Below are 12,615 nucleotides of genomic sequence, written 5' to 3'. Positions count from 1 at the left end.
TATCTTAATGGATAAAGGGGGAGGGTGGTAATACTGTACTTTTAACATGTGTGCTCTGTGAAAGAACACATTAACTGCAGACCAAAATAGTGATTTATTGTGAAAAGAACACTTGGTGTCTGATTTTTCTCTCCGAGTGAGAGGGCATAATTAGTTCTATTTAAGCTCAGGATTTTAATTTTGTCCATATTCCAGCTGATGCCATTGTTCCCGTTTTAACTGAATATATATGGTTGGTTGCTTTCAATACCTAATGAGTGCTACCTTTGGACCACTGTGTTTTAAATATGCTAAATCATTTAATCTCCACAAGGAGCTCCTGCCAATCTGTGGTACAGATAGGGAAGAGTTACAGGAAAACTGAAGTTTTGGAGATCACATAGTTACTGGCTGGGGAAACCTCAACGTGCCTGTCCACATAACCGGAGGTCTTTACCTCACCATGACACCTTGAACATGAGGAAATGCATCAATGCTCTGAGAATAGATAAAATAAAAATGAATATGGTGAGTAGAATATTAAAAAAATCACACATTTAGATACAGTGTTCCAAGTTAGAATAAAATCAAAAAGATAGAATTAATAAAATTTGGTCAGAACCCCACTCGGCAAGTAGCAAGACTATACATTATTTTTCAGAGTTTAGATATGCATACAGATGGCTAGCTTGAAGTATCATTAGCTATGATATTTATTTCTAATGGAAAGGCGGGGTGTTTGCCTGAGGCCTGTGAAGAACAAGTGTGAGGACCACACCGTGCTTCTACACTGTCTAGAATGACTGATGGAGGGTCAGGAACCTGACCTTATGTGACCATCATGATATCCTGGGTAGGAAAAGCTCATCCCCATTAAACAGGAATGAGTTCTGCTATGCACAATCATGAGTCACTAAAGACACCTGTGCCCCCTTGTGATTTCAGCCAGAGTTTTGCTACAAGTTTTACTTTTCCTCTGAAGATTTCTCAAGAATATTACAATTTCTTTACTTAGTACATTAGTTATATTTTCAGAGAAGTTATTGGTCTTTCTATTTACTCGCGTATCTGTGATAAGTGATTGAGGTGTATTTTTCTTATATACCCATTGAGGCTTGAGACACTGATGTAATGCGATTCTATACCGAGAAAAATGAAGAACAAAACACCTAAAATGAAGCAGTATTCAAATATAATCTTTTAAAAAATGGATTGTGCTGTTCTCAATAATTTACAGAGTAGCTTAAAGCATTGATTCTCTCTCTCTCTCTCTCTCGCTCTCTCTCTCTCTCTCTCTCTCTCTCTCTCTCTCTCTTTCTCCCAGTACCTTCTACTCTCCTCTCAATCTTCCTCTCATTTCCCCTCTCTTATTGTTAATTTTCTATAATTTTACACTATCATGAGGGTCATGAATAATAAATTATTAAAAATAATAGTAAAGAAATAATAGTACCACTGATACTCCTTTAAAGCTAGAAAATAAGTGAAATATCTTCACGTTAGGTTAAAAAATGATTTAAAATTAATGCTAGAGAAATATAATCTGTTTTTAATTTAAAGAGAGTATAATACTCCATTAGATACCTTTGGTAGTCATTATCAAAATACAATCACTACAAATGAAATAACTATCATGACAAAATAAATAATTGAAATATTCAAAGATCAAATTACTAAACTCTAACAATCTAAGAGAGAAGAAAATTAAACTATTGAATGTCATGTAATTCCTACAAATAATCCTTACTTTAGAAAAGTGCTGTAAATTAAATGAGTGTTGCTATAGCTCTATAAATATATTCATACATTTCTACTAGAGGAAAAGTCACAGATAATCAATTCCTCAGTTTAATTCAAGTTGTTAAGAATTGGTATTAACTCCACTAATCAACAAAAGCTATTTCATCTTGTCTACTACCAAGCAACCCTTCTGTTGATAGGAAATTAAGTATCCATATTATGATTATATACTGTCGCACACCAAAATGTTCATAAATTTGATTCCAAAATTATTTACGTAGCCTGAATTTTGCAAGCTTTGTCCTGAACCCTGGACTGATGCCTACTGAGCTTTTGGACCACTTTGATGATTTTGTCTTTTATTTCATACTTCTAAGACACACGATTGATTTAAATTTCTGCCTTGCTAGATTAAAGCAATCATTTAATATATTCTCTAAAACACTACCCTGAAATATAATGATTATATATGCCCTTTATAGTCTGCTCACTGTCAACATAGTAAGGAAAGCATGATCACTACAGGTGAAAGTTTATTGTATGAGTGACTCGATTATGACAATTGACAAAAGTGCTGTAGTTTTATTTAATTGTGATCTATTTTACACACTACCAAAGGAGATCCTCTTCTTCTTTTGTTTTTAATCCAGTGAGGGATAATAGAGCATCAAGTGGGGAAAATTCTGGTGTTGAAGAAAAAAGTAAATTAAGCCGGGCATTGGTAGTACAATCCTTTAATCCCAGCACTTGGGAGTCAGAGGCAGGCAGATCTCTGACTTTGAGGCCAGAATGGTCTACAGAGTGAGCTCCAAGACAGCAGGACTACAGAGAAAAATCATGTCTCAAAAAATAAAATAAAAAAAAAACCAATAAATTAACCCAATAATAAGAATGCCCCAAAATAAGATATGTTAAATTTCTACTCACTAATTAGTTAACATGAGACATCTTAAGTGGTCTGAAGCATCATTTTAACATATCTGATCTTTTTATTCCATACATGCATAGAATTGTTGACACATGAATACTTGTTTGAACTCTAGACAACTCCCAAAGCTTTTGCTTAAAATATAATGCTTTTGCAGGTGGTTTTCTATATGTCTTATTGTCAACCATTAATCACCAGGTAAAGAAGACGGACGCCTCAAGAAACTCAAATGTTTCTTTCTTTAAAATTCTAAAGAAAGAAATCTAAGAAGTCAACCACAATAAAAGAAAAAAATAAATAAAATGCAGTTTTCTCAAAACTTCTCCCCTGGACAGCTGAACCGTTTCGTTAACTTGCTGGACTCAGCTAGAGAATAACATTTTGTGGGAAAAAGCAACATCAAGGGTCTAGAAAGTGAGATTCTGTCAAATCACAGATGGCATCTGCATATGTCTGTAGTTTATAAAGCTTTTCCTGTGAGCGGTTTCTCCCTCTGTCAGGAGCAAACACCAGTGTTCCGGCCTGGGCAATGCCTACAGAATTTTACTTTAGCCTTTAAGAGTCTGAAAGCTTTCTTCTCTGTCCTCTTGAAGAGAGAGGAAGAGAGTGATCACTGTAGTGTGTGTTTAAATACTTAACATTTATGTTTTATCTCCCTTTTTCTTCTCTATCGACTGCTCACTAAGTTTTTTTTTAACCCTCTTCAGATGTGCTGATTTTTATCATGTTCATTCCTTAATTGTAAGTTCCTTAAAACATTATTAAAAGGAGCTGGTGAGATGGCTCAGTGGCTAAGAACTCTGGCTGCTCCTCCAGAGGTCCTGAGTTCAATTCCCAGCAACCACCTGGTGGCTCACAACCATCTGTAATGGGATCTGATGGCCTCATCTGTCATGAAGGCATGTATGCAAATAAAGCACTCATATACATAATAAACCTTTGTAAGGTCTCTGTGATAATTTCCTAATGTGTTCTCAAAGACATGTAAAGTTCGAGCATCTTGATTTTACTTTTCTTTATTACAATCTGCAGTTAAGTTGACATCTTCAACTCTATGTTTCTTGAAAATTTACTAAATCAACAATATATTGTACTTTAGCCAATAACAATATACGAAGGTAAGAGCCTAACATCCAATATACTCAGCCCACAGAGAGCTACAATATACTAGATATTCAAAAATGCCTCCTCGCTAAATTGTACTTTTAGACACATTACTAGATAATAAGGTTTACTGATGAGTTTTCCAATATTATCAGAACAATGATTGCTAATACATTTTAGTAGAATTTCATACTCCATTTATTTCATTTGTTTCAATAACAGAAGCTTTTGAATACAAATAGAAAAACCACCGATTTGAGACTGAAGCAGTTCTAAACATGGAGTGGTAGGAACTTGGAGAAGCCTTGGGACACTTCCGTGTTCTGAAACCTGGACATAATACCGAGAGATGTTGTTTGGGCACTGATTACATAGGGGTTTCTCATAGTGAGGACAGTTCTTAAGTTACATATTTAGGAATTTTCAGTTCAATATGTACATGATACTTTGATTAAAATAATAAAATATTTCCTATGTTTTAAAGCACATTTAAACCAAAAGTAAACAAATTATGTGTAAATATAAGTAATGTTGATGCAACAAATGGGAACTTGATGAACAGGTAGAAAATCAATAACAAAAAGGTATTATTTTAAAGGATAGAGTATTTACAAAACATTTATAAATGTGTTATTATAGAATTAGGCAGTATCTAATTTTTGGTCTACATGTATTTATTAGTCTTGTGTTTGTCTTAGAAGAAAATTATCTTTTTAACTGTTTCGTGATTAAATATAAATTACACAACAAGGTCTCTGAATTTACTTTTAAATGTTTGACTGAAAAATTGGTTATATTGGATTTTGGATGAGATAAATTCAGCCAAGACTTGATGGAAAACATAATATTCAGTATATAATTTCTTTATACTTTGATAAGACTAAACACATGTAAAATATAGCTTAATAGAAGACAATGGCTTTTATGTAATATATTTGTGACCATTGTTTTTCCTAGAAAGACTAAGTTAAATCAGTAACAAACAGATAAATACTTACATTTACCTTGAACATAATCATTTCATGTAAAATTTATAATATATTTATATGTAATAAATCTCAAAGTTGCACTATTAGAACTTTTCATTCATTTAGGATTACCTGACCATTTTCCATACAAATTTTCTAGACTTAAGATGTACAGCAGCTGAAAGACTATCACAGTAAGTCTCATATTTATGGATTGTCTCCCACAACCCTTCCTGTGAAACACTTTTAGCTTAAAAATTCAATAAGTCCATACCATCAAGATGTCTTTTTATATTTATTTAGTTTATTAATGTCATAATGGACTCCTGATCTTATGACAAATGGTACTTCAAAAAGCACCCACTTGCATCTTTGATTAGAGATGAGAAAAGAATCAGGATGCAAGAACATCTGTAATTGATTTCACCCGTTATACATTACTTCTATACGTAGATAATCTTGCCCATACTGAACTATAAAATGTATCTAAATACCATGACAAAACATTTATAAAAATGAGTTCTTGTAGAAGGAAGGGTTTACTTGGTTTCCAAGTTAGAGGCCAACTTGAAATATACTTCAAGGCCATATGTAAAAACAAGCAAACACAATTTTATAGATTCTATCTGGTCACACAGAGCTATCACTTCAGCCTGAGTTTACTGAAGTAGGAAGACCATGCATTAGACAGCAGCCTAAGCTACAAAGTAGTACCTCGTCTCATACATAAGGTTTTGTATAATAAAATAGTATCTAATTTTTATCCCAAATATAGCCACTGACATGTACATGAAACTTAAAATAGCTACTGATAAGCTGAAGTTAACTTTAATTTTCCAGTGCATAAAACATGTAACATTTAAGTACTCAACACAAGGCCTATGACAATCTAATGTACGACTTGGGCAAATATCAACATTAAAAAGAAAAACGTGTGACACTAACTAAATTAACTGCCTTGTTGCAAAACATGAGACTGAAAATAGAAATGCAGTCTGCCTACGTTGTCATAGTTAATTTGCTGTTATTCTTGGGCATTATGAACTGTTGTTTTAAAAAGAATAAGACTGAACTTAAATAACAACTGGACAGACTACAATATCAGCATTACCTATCAGTTTCTTGACAAGCAATGTGTCCTGTTAGGGGCTGCAAATGAGAAAGGAGCCGATCAAATGTGCTCCTCTGTCAAATATGACACCAGCAAGCTCTACCTCTGATAGCTGAGAGAAGTAATTAACAATGAAATTTAATGAAATACAATACTTCTGTGTGAGTGTGTAATGTGGGTAGACAATGCTTCTATGTGAGTGGATGTGTCCACAAAGTTTAGTCATGAAGAGAGATCACAGATGTCTGTTTATGATCATTGGTTGAAGTCAAGGTCTTAAAGCTATAATTGATATTTTGGCTGATCATTTGAATGATCACTGTACTCCATTTGACACAGAAACTGTCAAAATTACAGTCATCATTATGCCTTCACATAGTTTAAAACTGTGTCTCTGAAATAAAGCTTACAGGTAAGTGCATTGCCGTGTAACGCAAGGTGTGTATTGAATGTTATGCGATGGATTGACTCTAGGATCAGAGCTACAGACTTCATTGTTAACTACAATTTGTCTTTTGCTCTGTCCATGTCTTTTAAAAATAATCAGTGCTTTCAAACTTGCATGCTCTCTCCACCGGAATTGACCTAGATTGTTCTCTGCAGTGCCTGGGTAGTCTTAGGGAGACTCAAACTTCAAGTGCTTTTTATCCTTTATGTAGCACCAACGTAATTCTTATCAGGCTGACTTTAGACTTTATTCACTTGTATTTATGCATCTATTTATTTATCTATACAACTAATTATTATGCTGGAGACTGCCCCTGTCGTGCAGTTTTGCAAATTGTAGGCAACTATGACACAACATCTTTTAATTTCTGTTTTGAGACAGTGTCTTTCTAAGTCATCCAGGCTGGGTTTGAACACTCTTTACAGACCAGGTTGGCCCAGATCTTGCCTCAGAATATTAAGCAGTAGATTCTATGTCAGTCCCAGGTTTAAAAAATGATTTAATCTTAAACAATCAGTGGAACAATCTTACATCATTTTCAAGGTACAGTCTCTAAATGACTTTAACTCCACCAAAAAAAAAAGGAGTTTAAAAGACACACTCAGCCAAGAAGAGTCTAGGACACTGAGTATTGAATATTGTTTAATTATATTTATAGGCAAATCAATTTGCATATTCCAGAATTATCTACAAGATATTTATAGCTTAAAGTATTTCATATGTTGATTCAGAATTCCTCAGTATGATGCAGCAGGGAAAATAATTCCATATGTAGGCGTTCCTTTTCATTTAACAAATTCTACTTATATTTTAATTGATAATCTTCTTTTGTTAGACTCTTAAGATGGACAAATGCTTAAATGGGTTTACTTCCAATGTGCAAAACAAGAAAGAGGGTGGAAATGATCTGTAACATAAAACGAGGTATACAAAAATGTTAATATGCTAAAAGTGAAAGTGTGCAGGAAATACATTTCCCTTGGTTACACAACGTCTTACAGCAAATGAAATATTATGTAACAAAAATAGCCAACTTTATCTGTTCCCTCCTCTTTATATTCTTAAATGGCAGCATTTTAGCTAACTGTGTACATATGCTCAAAACCATAATTATAAATGGCCTGAATAAATATCCCTGAATAAATACAGAAGTAAAATAAAGAAATAGATTAAATCTAGAAGAACTTGTGCATTTATTACTTCATAGAAAAATGAACGGTTGAGAATAACGTATAAAGTACTCCCAGACAAGATGCTGGAAGAAATCCTATAGACAAAGTAAGAAATGCACACAATTAAAATTCTAATAGTTATGAATCACTTTTTACATATCCTTTGGCTGCAGTGTGTTATAAGAGCAAACCAAAAGAAATGTAAACTCTGAAAACATTGAAAATTAAATTACAATTTAGATGGCATGAGTAAGTGTATTTCAATATCTAAAATCAATACAAATTCTACTGCCATCTAAAATACCTATATATACCATCTAGATATGGGATTAAACTAATTTAAAATTTTAAGATATAAAAGCAATTTTCTGCTTTAAAACTAACAGAAATTATATTTATGCTCAGATGTGTGAATGAGTGATAATAGCATATATGAAATCCACATACTTAAAATGTGTCAATTCTTTATAGTTCATAAGGGGTTTAATATATAATATCATTGCTTCATAGTAGATCTGGATATGACAAAAGGATAACTGTATCAGAGAAAAACATTATAGGACAGAAGCAAATTTCAGCAACATTTCTAGCTGCTGGGAAACTGTCTTTAACAATGATTATCTAAGTTAGTTCTCAGAATTGATGGTTTTGGTAAACCATTCATCAGATTATCAAAATAAAGTCTATTGAATTTTAAGACGTATTTAAATGACATTTTCAATGTTGCAGTTATAAAGAAGGCAAGTGCATTGACTAAAGTAGCTATAAAAGTTCGTTAGCAAAGAGACCAGAGCTTTCTTGGACATACTAATTTTTACATCATCCAAATGTAAAGATGTTCAAAGACATAGGGTTGGCTCTGGAAAGCATGATGTCTAAGTAAGACACCCCTGGCGGCGATGGATGTGAGTATATTAAGCAAAACACTGTGCTTCACAGCTGCCTCTCAGAAGAGCTTTCATAACTGTAAATCTTATTAGTTAAGATATACCAGAAACAAGGAACTAAAGAACAAAGTAAGGACCAGTTATTTCATGTCCCTAGAGTTACGGGGAGGCTCCGGGCAACTACTGTCTTCAGTTAAGTGAATTAATGATGGAACCTGGGAATAGATTAATGTTTTCTACAGGTGCAGAATATTACAGGGATTCAGTGAATATCAAATTCTAGCAGTAGGGGAGAGATATGGACAGGGTTTGCATCTGGGTATGTGCTGCAATTTGTTTCCTGCTAAAATGAGTAAGCTCTTTGTTTACAAGAGATTTCCTCATAATCCTTGAGTCAAGGAATTTAGTAGAACAATAGCACCATGAGAGTGAGCCCGATGACCCTGGATTTGTCAAAAAGGGATAAATTGAAATTTTAAGTAAATTGGGCTCAAGGATCTGGGTGTGAGGAAAGAAAAACAAGAGATTAGCAACAATCCTCTCAGAAATATTTGGCTAATAAGTAACAGACCTTGGAGAAAAGAAGAAAATACAAAAAAATGTATTTTGCAGGAAAGGAAACAAAATGTTTAGAAGGCTTCAGAAGGCTTTCATTCATTTACTTATGGTTGCAACTATATGACAGAAATGTCCTTTTAAAAGACTTTAATAAAAAATAGTTAATATGTAGATTTAACATTGGATGCACTGCTATCCTTATGGCATTAAAGGAACAGAGCTATCCCAAAGATAACACCACACAGGGGATATAAATGTGCCACTAATGAGTATCAGTAAGAAAAGTCATTTGACTTTGAATTCTGTATATTCTCTCAACACACTATTGAGTTCAGCAAATTACGAAAACTCACAGAAGTCACGCTGAGATAATGAAGACATGGGGAAAGATGTTACTAAACAAAGCATGTTCCTCACTTCCCATCAGCTCTAGGCTTGAAGTGCTCAAAAAGTGATGCCAATAAGATCTTTTTAAGGAAACTGGATTTACTAGGAAGATATCTAGGTACACTGTCAACAATAACCTAGACGTAGGATTTTAAATTTTGCTATCTTTTTGTAGTGGTATAAGTGAGCTCCAAATTTTAAAATAATTCACAAGCTGATTAAAAAAAAAGAGTAGGAGAGGTAATCTCTTGCTGTTCAAGGATTAGTCTAGATGCTTCTAATGCCAAGGACCCATGGACTAAAGGAAGTTTACCTAAGTTATTCCCCCTAAACAAATTTTTCTAGATGTGTGGGTTGAAACCCCTTTGGGTCAAAGGACACTTTCCCAGGTGTTACCAACAGAAAACACTGTATATTTACATTACGACTTGCAAGAACAAAATAACAGCTATGAAGTAGCAACAACGTAATTTTATTGTCAGTAGTCACCACAACATGAGGAACTGTATTGGTGGGTCCCAGCATAAGAAGGTAACCACTGATCTAAACTGATAAGGCTAGAAAACTCCATGGGGTTTAAGAAGTTTTTGAGACCATTACTTCAGTGAAGCTGAATTACTTCCTTCAATGTGTTGAGATGTCAAAAATCTATATCACAGTTTATAGAAGGAAGCTTGAGGGAAAGAGGACATAAATGAACATTTCTTAAATTAAAAAAAATCATTAGAACTTTTCTTTGTTTATTCTTAGGCATTTATTACTGCCTTGCTTCTCAGCTGTCTAAATTGTACCACACCGATGCACTGACAAAAATCTTAAGGGAAAAAAAGGTAATAGTAAAATATATGCAGGAGTAGTTCCAAATATTGTTTTAATTATTCAGAGTTTTGTCAATTACATAAGAAACACATATTGTAACAAATGAATTCCTAAAGCTAATTTTTATGTGCCTCTGTGTGTGTGTGTGTGTGTGTGTTTGCTCACATGTGCATCCACATTGGCATCCATGTGGGGTGCATGTGTGTAGGCTCACGAGCAAAGCAGCACATGTTGACACTGTCTGTGTTCGTCAATCACTGGCATACCTTATTTTTTTTTTTACGTTTATTCCTTATTTTCTTTTATTTATTCATTCTTCCGAGATACGGTCTTTCACTGAACCAGGAACAAACCTAGATTAGCTAATCAGCAAGCCCAGGGGCATAGTCTTCTCAGCCTCGCCATTGTCAGCTTTTGGGTTTTAACAGTCCCAGGCTGTCCTCCTCGCAAAGCAAGCACTTTTCTCACTGATGTATCTCTTCTTCTCTATGGTAAAGAATTCCTTTTTCTCCTTTCCTTATACTAGCCAGATTGTTTGAAATAATACTTTGTTTCATTCCATCTATCTCTTCTCTGTGACAAATTATTATTGTTTCCTAGTTTCTGATATTAGCCAGAATTTTTCAAATGACATATTGTTTCATTTGAAGGATGTGAATTCTTTAAATAAAATGTCTATAATTAAAAACCTATCCTAAGAACACTTATGAGAAAAGTTCAATGTCATGTCTAATCTCTATAGAATGCCTTATCTCATTTTAAGTTGTTCTTTTTTAAATTGGTGAAATCGATTATTAATTTTAGTAAAAGTTAAACTTGTGTTTTAGAGTTTTTATTACTTTAATAAAATGCAAGTGTGGCTAAGCTAAAGGAAAAAGTAGTTCAGGAAAATCTGGGTATGATATTTGTTTCCACAATATATTTTTGCTACAGGTTTGCCATGATAGTTCTGTAATATAAGTAGGAAAACAGATCTAGCAACAATGTTTGCGATTATGGAAGTGTTGGTAGATGTGGTCAAGTTGATTGGTCAACTTGATTCCAGTTGTTTTTTTTTTTTTTTATTAACTTGAGTATTTCTTATATACATTTCTTTTTTTTTTTTATTAACTTGAGTATTTCTTATATACATTTCGAGTGTTATTCCCTTTCCCGGTTTCCGGGCAAACATCCCCCTCCCCCCTCCCCTTCCTTATGGGTGTTCCCCTCCCAACCCTCCCCCCATTGCCGCCCTCCCACCATAGACTAGTTCACTGTGGGTTCAGTCTTAGCAGGACCCAGGGCTTCCCCTTCCACTGGTGCTCTTACTAGGATATTCATTGCTACCTATGGGGTCAGAGTCCAGGGTCAGTCCATGTATAGTCTTTAGGTAGTGGCTTAGTCCCTGGAAGCTCTGGTTGCTTGGCATTGTTGTACTTTTGGGGGCTCGATTCCAGTTGTTTTAAGTTTCTCTCAAGAAAGCAGATCATGCCGAGATTTGTGGATTCTGTTTTATGTGCTAAGAGAGAAGGTCTGACGTTTTTAAGATGGCCACTTCAAAGTGAAAACCAATTTCAATGTATGCAAGCACCTTGTACCTTTTCTTTTTTTCTTCAAAAGTTAGTACAGAGTTTTAAAAATTAAGGAAAACCATACGACGTATGATATTCAGAAGTTACTGGCATAGACAAGGTTCTAACTTGTATTTTTATCCATGTTGTCCTTTCTTCATCATTATTATATAAATTGCAGCTTTCTCACTAGACATTTTTGGAAACTTTCAAAAATTACTAAATATGTAGCTACTTCCCTGAACATCAAATATGCATTACACTCATTATAAAACTAAATGCATAGCTAACAAAAGTAAAACAGCAACCTCAATAATTATCTAAACATTCTGATTAAAAGCAAGTAATTAGTGTCAATTTTTAGCTTTTTTAATCACATGAGGGATGTGGTTTTTAATTTAGAAGATGAGAATATTTCCATTCCTGATGATAAATGACACAGTGTTAAATCCTCTCACCATATGACAGGATGGTCAGGAACAGCTTGGGCATAAAGTACGTACTATTCAACTAAAGATAAAATTGACTAGTCTATTAAGTTAGGGTCAAGATGTAAATTTAAGGATAATTATCTGAGTCTAACATGTCATACATCTCTAAAATATTAATTGTAAAAGAAGAAATTTAGACAAATTCCTGGGTGGATTAATTATATTATGAATACAAGTATTTTTTCTGTGTTTATTCTCTACTTAGGCCATATTTCAATCCAAACCCTGAGGTGTTAGAACAGTATCAATGGGCTAAAATGGATAGTAAAATATATAGATTGTGATTAGAGACTAATTTGATCTAATAGACACAATCAAACAATAAGAAAACAAATATAAATTTATCTGATACAATAATAGATTTCTTATTTGATTATGTTAGCACACATACTAATAAAATCAATGGTCCCTGAACTCAGGCTTCTAATGAGAATAATAGATTCTGATGAAATAGAAAAATTTACAGTAAAATC

General features: G+C 33.7%; 1 protein-coding gene across 3 annotated transcripts in view; it reads right to left on the bottom strand.

Annotated features, from left to right (window-relative positions):
- The window catches only part of Pcdh10 (protocadherin 10), a 63,642-nt gene that overhangs the window by 34,656 nt on the left and 16,371 nt on the right, over positions 1-12,615 (bottom strand). The window contains exon 5 of one of the 3 annotated variants that reach the window (XM_087626350.1): positions 3,932-7,185. Within the exon in view, the coding sequence (XP_087482476.1) occupies positions 7,145-7,185 (41 nt within the window). The 3' untranslated portion in view covers positions 3,932-7,144. 3 annotated transcript variants of the gene reach the window in all.

Source organism: Rattus norvegicus, chromosome 2 (assembly GCF_021556685.1).
Source record: "Rattus norvegicus strain SHRSP/BbbUtx chromosome 2, alternate assembly SHRSP_T2T, whole genome shotgun sequence".
Taxonomy (NCBI): Eukaryota; Metazoa; Chordata; class Mammalia; order Rodentia; family Muridae; genus Rattus; species Rattus norvegicus.
Note: the sequence above shows the minus strand (reverse complement) of the source record. Positions and strands in the feature narration are given on the sequence as shown.